Raw genomic sequence first — 14,270 nt, 5'->3', positions numbered from 1 at the left:
TTGGCCGGATGTAATTGAATGCATCAAAAGTTGGCTGTTGATGTTTAGGAAATGTGATCAGCTGTTTAGTCAAAGGTCAAGTGTTTTGTTACTTTAATAACAAACCCTAGCAAATAGGCTATCACCTCAAATCTCACACCTTTAAAGGCATCATATTAAAGCAAGTACTGTAGGCTATGTAAATTAAGGTTTCAAGAAGTGATTTAAAGGATGATTCTGATGATGATTGCTAGAATAAATGACAAAACGTAAAGCTCTTTTAACATTCTATTTCCTTGCAGTTGTTCAAATGAGACACACGGGCACTTGTGTGAGTCATTGACTTCATGTGGTATAGTGTGAAAAGGCTACAACTCACGTCTACACCTTCCTGACACCAATGAACCTCAAATGTGTGTTTGTGTGCACAGACTGCACACATGCGCGTGCGTGTGTGTGCGCGCGCATACGTGTGTTGCGGTCTGGGTTGCTGCTCTCTGTTGACCACACCAGCCTGTTAACACTCCCCCCACCACCCCTATTTTTACCATCGGTGTACGACGAAGCATAAATCAGGCTGAATAGAAGAGAGCGATCAAGTATACACTATCCAAGTGAAAGAGAGCGAGAGAGGAGACTACTAGCTGAAAGGTGAAAACACTTGAACTTGTCCAGATAACAAGAATCTCTCAACCTCACGTGAAACAAGGCTGTGGTGCAGACCAGTACGGTCACAGGAAAGGAAAGGCTCTCACAGCCTCTCAGCTAGGAATGTGATAAAGATTGTGGCCATCAGATAATGTACTGTATCCCAAACGTTTGAGGCCACAGACAAGATCGCATAAACATACTTTACCCAACAATGAAAGCACGCTACTGATCAGCTGAGGCCTGCCTGAAATAGGCTATACAAGGTTGCATATTTAATTTCTTTCTTGCGACAAAGGTTATTTTATTTTATCAATTTATTTATTTTACAGCAAATACTGTTATGTAAATATCTGATTCAATCAAGTATTGATTAAGCCTTTAACCACTTTACTCTATACTTTGTATAGCATACCCTATACTTTTTCGTATTGTATAGCCTACTGTATGTATACTGTATATACAGTAACAGATCTACAAGCTCATAAACGGTCACAATGCGAGGTGTTGTGAGCTTGCAGATCAACTGTTAATAAAACATCAACTGATGCACAAACTTCATCACATCATCAGTGTTGTTACCAGGAGTCACTGGGTGTTTCGGGTCTTGCAGCAGACACCCTCCTCCAGACGACCCGACCGAGGCTGATCAGACTCCAGCCTGTGTCCAAGTGGCATGCTACTGCCCCCACTGTCTCTTGGGGGTTAGAGACAGTGCTAATAGGGGTTAGGGTTAGCCTGGCACTAGCCAGACCGACAACGCGGATCCACTCACACGTGGCAAATATGTGAGTGAATCCACGCCATCAGTCCGGCCAATGCCAGGCCAGGTTAGTTGAGATGTTGCAGCTGGTGTTGGCGACACTAGGAGGCTCTAGGCACTGTGGGTTGCCTCCGGGCCTGGCTCCTCCTCCATCTGACCAGGAGTAGTGTAAATGTGTGCAAACAAGACGTGGTCTAATAACAGCATAGCTTCATTTGGGTCATGGACTTAATGAGGCCAGTCAGTGAAATCGGTCCTCTATGACATATCTATGATGACGTATGACTCTTTATTTGGACATGGCTTCAGTCTGATCCAACTCCCATTGACTTCCATTATAAAAGAAAGAGCTGAACTGTTCTGGGTCATAAACATCCTCAGATGTTTGCTACCTTCTTCAGGTCTGTAATAGTGGGAGCCACCTCTCTGGGTGTTTTTGGAACCAAAGTATCTCATATGTTTACGCCTACAAAAGCTGCAGCTTCTTTTCACACCCTACTGAGGAAGACTTCGCTGGTGGAGCAAGCAAATATGAAGGTGGTAATTCTGCCGGCGCTCACTGACAACTACATGTACCTTCTGATCGACATGGACTCCAGTGAAGCAGCTGTGGTCGACCCTGTTGAGCCAACAAAGGTTGTGGAGGCGGTCAGAAAGCATGGCGTGAGACTCACGACGGTCCTCACCACTCACCATCACTGGGATCATGCCAGTGGAAATGGGAAGTTGTTGAAATTGATCCCTGGACTCAAGGTCTATGGAGGTGATGACAGAGTTGATGCCATCACAAAGAAAGTCTCCCACTCCAACACGTTAACAATCGGCTCACTCACTGTCAAGTGCCTGTTCACTCCATGTCACACAACTGGTCACATCTGCTACTATGTGACGAAAGAAAACAGCACCGAGCCACCGGCTGTCTTCACAGGGGACACGCTGTTTGTGGCTGGTTGCGGGAAGTTCTTTGAGGGTACTGCAGAGCAGATGTACAAGGCCTTGATAGACATCCTGGGATCTCTGCCCCCTGAAACGCAGGTCTTCTGTGGTCATGAGTACACTGTCAGCAATCTAAAATTTGCACGGCACGTGGAACCTAACAATTATGTTATTATGCAAAAACTTGCATGGGCAAAGGACAAACACAGCAATGGAGAACCCACTATCCCCTCCACTTTGGCAGATGAATTAACATTTAACCCTTTTATGAGAGTAAGAGAGAAGTCGGTGCAGAAACATGTGCACCAGAGCAGTCCAGTTGAAACCATGGGAAGTCTACGGAAAGAAAAGGACGGCTTCAAGGTCCCCACAGAGTGATACCCAATGCACTCTTGTTGCCCTGCTGCACAGTGGGCTCCAGGGTGTTGATTTGGCTCTTGAGAGTGCACAAATGGACCCTTCGGGTTGAGTGGGGGGTTCGGTCATTGCAATTCTGATTTCAACATTCATTGTCTCAAGTTGTATGCCTATATTATTGTCTCCGCCGAAGGTGGAGAATATGTTTTCGCTTTGTGTGAGCAAACATTGTTAGCCAAGCTAACATTGGGCAAGCTCCACATGACACGTGTCAAGTTGTTGACACCAATGCCTCTGATTGGCTAGAGGGACGCGTGACGAAATAAAATTCTATAAATAGGTGTGTCACTTCAAAAAGCCCCTACTTTTTGAAGTGAGGTAAAACAGGATCAATCAGACTTGATTGGAACAGTACCTTCAGTAAGTCCAAGTCACCCGTCTGTGCGTGTGTGTTTCCCTCTGAGAACACCTAACATTGGTCAAGCAAAGGCGCAGAAGGCCAAAGCTAAGAAAGCATACTCATCTACAATTGTAACGTAGAAGAGGACTAGAGTTGAAATGATCCCACAACAAAGCCGAACTCTTAATACGTGTCAATATGTTGACATCAATGTCCCTGATTGGCTAGAGGGACGCATGACGAAATACAATCCTATAATAAAAAGGTGTGTCACTTCAAAAAGCCGTTTACGTTTTTGAAGCGAGGTAAGACAGGATCAATCAGTCTTGATTGGAACAGTATCTTCTAGTCCAAATCACCCGTCCGTGCGTGTGTGTGTCCCTTTGAGAACACCTGACATTGGTCAAGCAAAGGCGCAGAAGGCCAAAGCTAAGAAAGCATACTCATCTACAACAGTAACACAGAAGAGGACTAGAGTTGAATTGATCCCACAACAAGACCGAAATCTTAATACGTATTAATATGTTGACACCAATGCCTTTGATTGGCTAGAGGAATGCATGACGAAATACAATTCTATAAATAGGTGTGTCACTTCAAAAAACCGTTTACGTTTTTGAAGCGAGGTAAGACAGGATCAATCAGTCTTGATTGGAACAGTATCTTCTAGTCCAAATCACCCGTCCGTGCGTGTGTGTGTCCCTCTGAGAACACCTAACATTGGTCAAACAAAGGCGCAGAAGGCCAAAGCTGATCAAACACACCAATCAACTGCTGAAACTGTTCAAGACAATGAAGATGAAGAAGACAGACAAGTATTTGAACAAACCAGTCAATTATGACGACTCCCATATGATAGATTGCTTCAATGTAAACAAAGCATTGCTTCAATTAAACAGAGCTAAGAATCATTAAGAAAGAATGAAATTAATCATAGACAAAAAATCGCTAAATGACAAAAGACGAAGACTAGCCATGAATGCTTACAATATGACACAGCAAAGATTGCTACAATCTCTGGAAGAAAAAGTAGAAGAGTCTGAAGAGAACATCGAAAGGAAAAAAAGGAACTGGTCAGAGTATTTAAATAATGAAAGACAACATCAACAAGCACATAACACGAGTAAGAAGAAACGATACAGATCACAAGAATTAGAAGTTAATGAAGCTGCTCTCGCATTCTTAAAGAAGATGTCCGAAAGTGGACCCAATTATGTCTGTGGTTCCTGTGAACGAATGCTCTACAGAGAATCAGTGGCAGAGTTTAAACCTGGAAATTATACAGGAACGATAGATATTGTAAGTCTCCTAGGCAAAAACCCAACTGCAATCAAGCAAAACAACACTTGGATGTGCCACACGTGTCATCGGGCCATTAAACTTGGGAAACTCCCTACACAGGCTTGGGCTAACAACTTATTACTCGACCCAATACCCAAAATATGATTTTTAAATAATTTTTTTTTTAATAAATATTTCTTTAACATACACCTTTTTATTTAACTACAGTATATATCTTTTACTCTACTGTATCTCATTAGTTATTGCTATGATAATATAATTGCTATAGTCTGCTGGCGGAGACTTGTGCTCCGAGGAGCACATTTTCTAGTTATATTTATTATGGAAATTATCCGGAAAATTGCTCAATGTGTTACCATCTTGGCGTTCATAGGCAGTTGCAGAAATGGCCAAACATGAAACAAACAAACCGAAATAAAATAAGATGGCGGTTTTAAGGTTTGCACTAAATCCGCTCATGCCCACGGTGTGCTTGTGGAGAGGAGCAAACAGTGAAGCACATCATTGAAGTTTGCCCTGTCCAAAGACTGAAAGGAGTAGTCGCCCTCCATACAGCAGACCAGAAGGAAACTGCTTGGCTCAAGGACTTTGCATTCGCTAGATAAATAAACTAAAACCGCTTCATGGGCGAATCGCACTTTTCACAGTTTTTTGTGAAACAAAATACATAGATATCATTAATGAATTGAACTAATCAGACATGAAAATTGCAAATTATGCTTATTGTGACATGACAGCAAATTTTGATACAACTACCGTTTATGATGCAGGCGCTGTTTACTTGACTAAAGTATAGCCGTCTATTTCCCCAATCTCTATATGCGTGACCATGTTAACGTTATTTTCAACGTAAACCTAAAAAAACCCCATATTTTTCATTTGAGCTAGTCTTTAAGCATAGCCATATCACTTTACATTTATCTACAGGCTTTGTCCACATGGACCTATACTGGCTTACCACATGTTGTGACTTACAGTATATGGTACAGTCTGGGCTTGTTCATTTCCTATCATTTACTATAATTTCTACTCTACTATTGACATTCCAATGTAGACCACCTGGAAAGCAGACTTAACTAAATTACATAATGTAATTTGTCAAACCAATAGGGCAGAAGTAGCCTCGATCTCCAGGCTTTTATTTTGTATTTTTGCTAAAAAATAAAAGCACGCTAGGGAAGTTTAGGGCAGAAGTGACAGCAAAATAAACTCCAGTTAACATTTGGACCACTTTATTGCATCACATTAAGTTGGCATTAGCTAAACCCTATCAAACAGTTAGAGAAAGCTAAACGGGTGTTGAGTTACTTAAGAACTATGTACATGAGAAATGTTCAACAAAACATTTGTGTTCAGCTCTTCACACACAAGTCAGCAACAAAGCAGCAACACTGTGCTCATGGCAAAAATGTTTTTTTCTTTTCTTTTTTCATTGTACAAGGAAATTGGTTACTACATCACAAACCATAAAGACATTCCCTTCTCATATAACTTCACGTCTAAAATGGATGTAGAATCTAAAAACAGGATTTGATATCTCAACGCGAGTTCTAAAGCAGTGGATTATGGATTTGAATTCAACTTGCAGGTTCCTGTAATTCTTTGACCTACACATTTTAACCAAAGGATGTTATATCATTTTTTTTCTGAGTCATGGAGGAGAGGCACTGCATGAAGCCACATTTAAAGGACCCTACTGTCGTCAACACAGGTAATGTTTTCATATTTTGCACACAGTATGTTTACGTTTTCTCCATAGTTACCAAACTGAATTATTGAGTCAATGTTGGCACTTATTAACTGTCACTGCAGAGTTAATAACTTATGGACATTTGAATTGCGTTTGTAAATCAATCATATCACCAGGGACTATTCTCAGCAATTCTCTGACAGTTCATTAATTTTTTTTGTGTGTGGTTAATGGTTATTTTGTATGTGTAATGTATATTTTCAGACAGTACATCAAGGACATAGAGAGGAGACACATGCGAGACCTGGCGGGAGACAGATTCAAACTTGGATCCATGAGGCTGTGTGCACTATGAGCCACGGGCACTCATTCCTATCCCATAATGACATTCATGGAAAGCAGTGGCTTCAAGCAAACTATCAATGAAAGTACATACTGAATCGTAGTCGATGGGCTAAGCATACACAGTAAAATCCTCAGTGTTAAAGGGTATATAGATAAAACATTTTATGAAAACAATAAAAAACGTAATCCACCCATAGAGCTTTTTCTAAAAAAATGAAAAAAGTATTGTTTTTGTTGGGGAATGTAATGCACATCGTAAAGCACTTCAGATAAAGGTGCTATGAAAATGAACCATTTAACTCTGAGAGTGCTACCATAATGGACCTGGAAGGGTGGTTATATTTACACTCCGAGTTACAAAGGCATTAATTAACAATGAGGATTTTACTTTGTACGAGACATCCTTTAACCTGGCCCTTAGGGATATGTAGGTGGATTCCATGGTGTTTCAAATGTTATCGTTGATGTATTTTACATGTAACCAACCAACAAGATATGCCAGCAAATAAATAAATAAATAAAATTTGAAAAAACTAACAAAAGACAGAAAAGAGACTGTAGCATCATAATGAAAAAGAAGCAAAAGCCACAGGGTGTTAAATGATCATAACGATCATAATGCAAATATGCAACTTGAACGATTTTAGGACTTTAGAATATATGGCATATTGAACGTTTGGGCGACATACGTGTTTTTGGTGGCACATCGTTTGTTACATAGCGGACAGGGACTTTGCCCAAATGTCCACTGGGGGCAGCAGATTAAAAAAATAAAAAAATAAAATAAGTGTTTGGATAAAAGCGCTATATAAATGCACCATTTAGAAAGTGGAGTTAATTGCCAAATTAAAGATAGATCACTGCCATCATTTGACCACAGTTGTTGTTGTTTTTTCAAACCTTAGTAAAAGACAAACACAGTGACAACAGGCAGCATAAAAAAAAGTATAGTCCCTCCAAAAAACAACAACCCAGAAAAACGCCATAGCAACAAGTTGAACTTCATTGGACCTATGCTATGAATGAAAATGAACTTCTGACATTTGGACGGATAGGATAAGACAGTTTCTAAAGTGTTTCTAGAGGCACAATGTCATACTGTCTTGGGTCATAATATCACATTACCTTAAAGAGAGAAAAAAAAGGACATTCACCATAGTGGAGGTTGGGAGAGAACCCGCCACACTGTACTACCGTTCATCCTCGACAGAATTAAAAAAACAGCCACACAATCCCCTCTTGAAAGTCTTATATAAAAACTGCATCAACTACACAAAGCAACATTTATGGATTAGAACATCAACTGGACACGTGAAGCTAGAGAAAATGAAAATTAAATACACTCATACTGGATCTCCTTCAAAAGAAAACATCACATGTCCAGCAAAAGCTATCATAATGCCAAATTCATATTTTGTCGTACAACGTGCTGCTTGACGTGAAACAACTGCTTTTTCTGCAGAAAATCGGTTATTTTCATCAAGAGACACGGTTGAGTGACAGGGTATAAATCAGGATTTACTCTCAAAAAGTAAGACATCGGAAGAAAAGTGATTGAATGTAACAAACACAGAAGGAACAGCGAAAGTCTCTCGACTACTCCGAAAGGCAACTCAGGTCTCCCACCCCACTGGGCCTTTCATAGCATCATCACCTGTCTGACTGCTCCCAGTAAGACTTTGACAGGATGTGGTCAGTCTCCTGTTTCTAGACGATCAGAGATCCGCCTACCGATACGTCTGGTCACGTCTAAATTCAATAGTTAGCTAAAACTGGGTGGAAAAAATTTGTAGATGTTCAAAATAACTGCATTGAAGAATCAATGCAAAGACTTTAGGGCGGTGACCGTACTTATTTTCAAAGCAGTAGGCGTAGGTTTGTTATGGCTGTTCTATAGCAACTACAATGAATGTAGATGTCACCAGGCCTATCAGTAGGAGGCGATCTCCGATCACCTGGCAACGCGAACCTAGGAGGATGTGGTAGGAAAACTCCACAGTGCCTCCCAACATTAAATTCCAGTTCTCCCTTCTCGGCTTCTCTCTTCACGCTTTCTCCATCCACAGGAGTCCACAGGAGCCCTCACCAGCAAAACGCCTTCAAAATCCATCCACTTAGTACAAGACAGATGTTCTGCTTGGCAGGGGAATGTTCTGTGCTGTCCGTCGAGCTTAAATCTTCAATCTAGAACCACCAAGATAACTTCTAGAAAAAAGATACTGTGTTTCCTCGTATTGTTTCTCCCTTCTGGTTGAAGTAAATGACAAGATTTAAGAGTCATAGTATTCATCTATAAGTTCAGAGGAAACACCTTTTCTGCAGCTGTCTGGGTTTTTGCGCTCAATTCACCATAAAGTAGCTTCCATTTCGTCCCAGTAGGGGTCCTCTTACTTCAAGTGTCAGGGACCAGTGGGATTATTATTATTTTGTTTTCAGTCAGTCATTCTTCACAACAAAAATCACATCAAGATCTCCAAACGTCTACATGTTTCCGTTTGTCCTTCAAGGGAGCGTCTTCTTTTTTTGTCCCAGAGTCAAGACCACACCATCTATGTCACCTCTCTTTTAATTCAAAGGTGAGATTCGTCATGGTCCTTGGGAGGGGTCATTCGTCATGGTCCTTGGGAGGGGTCATAAGTCGGTGACCTTGTTCTCCACGGCTGCAGCGATCTGTTGCAGCCTGTAGCCCAGCTGCATCTTCTGGGCTGTGGGGTCTTCTTCCAGAGCTGTGATGATCTGGGGACGAGGGAGGGGAGAGTAAACTCCGGAAAAACAAAACACTTGGCTTAAGTGCAATACATGCTCCTTCCGATGTACAAAACTTTTTTTCTGGAAATGGAGGTGAAATAACTTCATTTTTACATCATTCAGAACTTCTGCTAGCTTTTTTTTTTTTTAATTCGGAAAGCCCATCTGAAACCTTTTTTTTTGTTTTCAATGTCAGAAGGAGCATGTATTGACCTCTAGTCTTGAGCGGCACAAATCAGTTAATTAATTTGCCAATTGAATGGGTTACCCATAATGTTAACAGAACAGAGGGGAGACGGTAGACAGACAAGTAGTCGTTTTATTTGGGGAAACGGCTGTATCTTGCTTTCCTTTTTTTCTCCTGCATTTTTTTTTTTTAAAGATATTTTTTGGGGCTTTTATGCCTTTATTTGGACAGGACAATAGGCTGACAGGAAATGGGGAGAGAGATGGGGGGGAGACATACAGCAAAGGTCGTCGGGAACGGGAGTCGAACCCGCGACACTGCGACACTGGATTACCAGTTTATGTGGTATGCGCCTGGACCGCTAGGCCAGCGGACGCCCCTTTTCCCCTGCATTTTTGACGAGACATGCTATTTTCAACGGCCTATAACAAGTGAACGGAGGCTCGCGATTATTCTTTTTCTTTTTTTCGCGGAAGCACAGTGAAAGCCCCCGTGATTACCAACCATCAGGGGATCGATCATACTGGAGATAAATATTGTATACTGTCACTACTTGAAAAGGTAAGAAAATAAAAAAATCCCTGGCGGTGGCTGCACGCAGCCAGAAATAAGTCTGGCAGTGAAAGAGTTAATCAGGGCTCGTACACACTGCAGGAGATTTGGTCCGAGATTGCTGTCGCCGACATTTTTTGGCGCTCGCCGACAAAACCTCCCGATCTGACGCAGATCGGCCTTTGATCTGCGAGATAATGCTCGCTGTGTGTGAAAGGCACCGCGAGACGATGTGGCCGCGATTATCCGCTCTGCGACGGCTTTCCGACCGTTTTCAGATAACTACCATGTTAGATATTCAGCTCTGTCCCAGACAGGAGATCGGACAGTATCATACATTATGAAAGGGTCTGCGAGGAGATCCACGCTACAGCCAATGAGAGCACATTACAGCCACCGTGGCCAGGGGAGCGTCGCTGGATCTGACCACAACAAACAGTCCCTACCGCAATATTACCGTCCAGTCCTGTATTAAGTTAACATTATAAAACAAAATGAGAGAGTGAGCGAGCCTGGTGGGCTGTTTATTTTAGAGGAATTGTACAGAGAGAGAGAGAGAGAGAGACAGAGAGTGAGAGCGAGACTTGTGTGTGTGTGTGTGTGCACGCTGTTTCTGAACAGCGTTGCCAGATGTTGCGAGAGAAATAAGCAACCAGGTCTATGAAAACAAGCCCAAGAAAAGGCCACTTAGCACTTTAAACCTATTTACAAATACATTGGATATTTGAAAATAGCCGATCTACAAGCTCACAACGTGTCGCAGCTATTTTCAAAGAAAAATCTTGAGAAAATTGTGGAATATTTTCCAAATCCACACAAATCTTGTATGGGGGTCTATGATGGCACAACATATTTACAGAAGGGGGGTCTGTGGACAAATACATATTATGTGTTGTTTAAACAACATTAGGAAACAAGGCCAAATAAGCAACTACACAAATAAGCCCAAAAAATGCACCCCGCAACAACCAATATTTACAAGCAACTCTACAGAAAAACAAGCCCAAAGTCGCTTATAATAAGCGGACATGGCAACGCTGTCACTGACCGCTTCTGCGCACTTGACGTGTGAGAGAGAGAGAGAGAGAGAGAAAGAGCGATAGAGGGGGGAGAGGGAGAGAGGCATATCACGGGATACGTCGATTAAAATGAATTGGAATAAACTCAAATGTATGTATTGGGTCTGACTCTGGAGATAGCATCCTAGTGAACTATCCTGCAGTGTGTCAGCCCTTGTCGGGGATCAATCCTGTTGTGAAGACCACAACGATATTATGACAGCCGATTTCAAGAAATAAACTCCTGCAGTGTGTTATGCTTAACGATCAGATGACCCCCCGACCACTTTAAGGTCTTGCAGTCTGTACCTGCCTTTAATCAGTCTGAAACTTTAAAACATACAGTGAAGAGCTGGTCTCCATATTGTTTTAGAACAATGCTGCTGGTATATTATACATACAGGTACAGTAGAACACATGGGGAGTCTGAATTAGACTTACCTGATCATAGTATTTGTTGATGTACTTGTACAACTCATGTAGGGCCACAAGATAGTTAACCTCTCCAGCATAATTCTAAACAGGGAGAGGTAGACACACAGAAACAGACACAAACAGATACACACACATAAATAGGTTAAAACCATATTATTATTATTTTTACCCAGGTGAGGTTGGCTGAGCACTCGTGCTCTTTTTCAGCCCAACGCCCTGCTTCACATTCACACAGACACACACATTAAAACCTGGGAACTGCCCACTGAGCAGCTCCACCAGAGCAGTTGGGGGTTCAGTGCCTTGCTCAAGGGCACTTCAGCGATGAGGGGTAAGTGATTCACTTCCCCACCCAGATTTTTCCTGTTTCCTCACCCAGACTGCATTCAGAAAGGTACATGAAAACGTTATTAAAGTAATGAGAGTACTTGTACAGTAGTTAGTTGCTGTCCACCCCTGGTACTTTGCTTTGGCTAACGACCAGCTAAAACACAACATCCACTTGTCCTGACTCAGCCTGCCTCGTTAAGAGAGTGGATTCATGTTGTTTCCTTGGAACTCTGTCACTTTCCTCCCAGAGGAACTCTTTTATTCCCCTCACCCTCAATAAAGGACTCTCTTTCTTCACCATTAAAACTTTCTATAGGTCAACATTCATTTTTCATCACAGATGCCAGATTTGTGCTCTTACGGTCTGGTCACCCGATGGGTTGTAAATCTAAAGCGGCCCCAACCGCAAAATGAGTGCAGGGGGACATTCGAGCAACGTACCCGGGAGAGTTCAGCGAGAGCCGAGTTCATTTCCTGGTCGCTGGCGGAGATGGTCTGACGGATGTCTGCATAGTACCTAGAGAGAGACAGACAGACAGACAGACAGACAGACAGACACAGTGAGGGGGGAAAGTTTAGTTTCGATTTTTTTCCCCCCAGTCGTTCACAGATTAGTTTTTCCATACAAAGCATACAGAGTTCATGAAAAAGAAAATCCTGGAAAAAATATGCTTAATTCCGTCGCATGGCAAAAATAGGCAATATACATAATCACATATTGTCGTGATGCGTCACATTGTGAGCTTGTAGATTGTTTTTTTTCGGCGCGTAACATATGTATGCCGTGTTAACACATTGATTGCCTAGATCAAGTTAACTAGTTTTTCAAATCCATCACTTGATTGCCTAGATCGAGTTAACTCGTTTAAAAATAATAATAATAATAATATTTTTTATTTATTATTTTTTTTATATATTTTTTTTTTAATTTGACCCAAAGACCAAGGAGATATGATTTTTCGAAGATCTAAACTCCTATCCACTTCCTTGTTAACTTGAAACTTAAAAATTCTGTATCTCGGCTCCTGAGTACTTTTTTTTTTTCAATGAAAAATCTCTGGCATAAAACTGCAAAAGATCTAGTAATTCAGGCAGTGAATTTAAGTGTTTAACACATTTATTTTAATGATCAATCAATTGATTGTGTTCCGGCTTGGATCAATGGAATCCAACCAATGTTTAACCAATGTTCCTGTGTCTATATCATTGGCATTTTAATGTAGCTTAGTTTTGGACTGACGAGTGTCAGTTGTTGTTTGTATGTATATTGTATGTTGTTTTATGTCGTGATGTTTTATGTGGACCCCAGGAAGACTAGCGACCGCAGCATCGGAAGCTAATGGGGATCCGAATAAAGAATGAAGAAAGAATGGAACCAACGTATTATATGTTAATGTTATGTTATCAATAAAATCGTAGTGTTTTGGCAATTATTTGGGGGCCCACTTGCGATATCCTCACGGCCCACAGGTTGGGAATCACTGCTCTATACGCTATTTCTCCACCTCCATCTGTCTCATTGTGTAACGGTGAAGTCTGCAGGGTTTAATCCATTAAGACCAGGGGAGCTTCTGTGTCATTTTAAGATGTCTTTGGCTATTCAAAAATAGCAGATATACAAGCTCATAGCACGGCACTCAGTGCCATGCTATGAGCTTGAATATCTGCTATTTTTGAAAAAATGTGTGCAAATCTTTGAAATATTTATATATTTTAAAGCGAACATTTGTAACTCAAATCTTTGCTTCTCGGGGCCCCTGGAACAAAATATTTTGAGATGGGGGTCGGCGGCCAATTACATATCATTGTGGGTGGTCCTTGACATGGAAAAGTTTGAGAACCACTGATTATAGCAACATACGTTTTTTTCAAAAAATCCCCAGAAGCAAAGATAAAAATGTTCGCTTTAAAAAACATATATTCAAAGATTTGCTAACATTTTCTACATTTTTCAAAAATAGCATATCTACAAGCTCAGTAAAAAATGTTCGCTTTAAAAAACATATATTCAAAGATTTGCTAACATTTTCTAATAAAAAACAAATTGCATATCTACAAGCTCAGAGCTTGTATATCTGCTATTTTTGAATAGCCAAAGTATAAAACAATGGTTATAGCTCAAATCTAAAATGACACAGGTGCGTTCCCGGTCTTAATGGCTTAATCAGCAGAGGAAGACATTGTGTGCATGGCACGGTCTGCTCTCAAAGCAGCCATGCGTGGATTCCTCCCAGGGTAAAGTCTGTCCCGTCCCGACCAACAGATTGTCCCAGACCTCTCTCTCTCTCTCTCTCTCTCCCTTGCTCTTCTGCAGAGGGTTTAGTTTTTACTCCCGGGGTCAGCGGGGCGACCGGCTGGCATATTCTCACCTCTCCACCATCTGCTTGTAGCGAGGGATGTCTCGGGCGTACAGCAACTTGTTGATAGGCGAGTCCTGCAGAGGAGAGGCAGATGGAGACATTTTGGTTAGCGGCTTGCGACGACGCAGGTAGCGATTATACCCGGCGGGGAGTGTCTAGGACCCGAGAGCAGAACATTTA

General features: G+C 41.5%; 2 protein-coding genes across 2 annotated transcripts in view; one reads left to right on the top strand and one right to left on the bottom strand.

The window, feature by feature from the left end:
* Positions 1 to 1,906: 1,906 nt before the first annotated feature.
* Positions 1,907 to 2,704, top strand: LOC308097632 (hydroxyacylglutathione hydrolase, mitochondrial-like; the record flags this gene model as incomplete). Its single annotated transcript, XM_080445530.1, has 1 exon — positions 1,907 to 2,704. The coding sequence occupies exon 1, from the start codon at positions 1,922 to 1,924 to the stop codon at positions 2,702 to 2,704; it is 783 nt and encodes a 260-aa protein (XP_080301656.1). The 5' UTR covers positions 1,907 to 1,921.
* Positions 2,705 to 7,400: 4,696 nt separating this feature from the next.
* plxnb1a (plexin b1a) overlaps positions 7,401 to 14,270 on the bottom strand; it is an 84,886-nt gene continuing 78,016 nt past the window's right edge. The window contains exons 35-38 of the mRNA XM_080445518.1: positions 14,100 to 14,164; positions 12,172 to 12,247; positions 11,407 to 11,481; positions 7,401 to 9,156 (exon numbers count right to left, since the gene is read on the bottom strand). Of these exons, the coding sequence (XP_080301644.1) occupies positions 9,052 to 9,156; positions 11,407 to 11,481; positions 12,172 to 12,247; positions 14,100 to 14,164 (321 nt within the window). The 3' untranslated portion in view covers positions 7,401 to 9,051. The remainder of the gene's footprint in view (positions 9,157 to 11,406; positions 11,482 to 12,171; positions 12,248 to 14,099; positions 14,165 to 14,270) is intronic.

The sequence above is a fragment of the Gymnoscopelus braueri genome (genome assembly GCF_963280865.1).
Source record: "Gymnoscopelus braueri genome assembly, chromosome: 12".
Lineage (NCBI taxonomy): Eukaryota > Metazoa > Chordata > Actinopteri > Myctophiformes > Myctophidae > Gymnoscopelus > Gymnoscopelus braueri.
The sequence above is the reverse complement of the archived record's forward strand: the minus strand, read 5'-3'. Positions and strand labels throughout refer to the sequence as shown.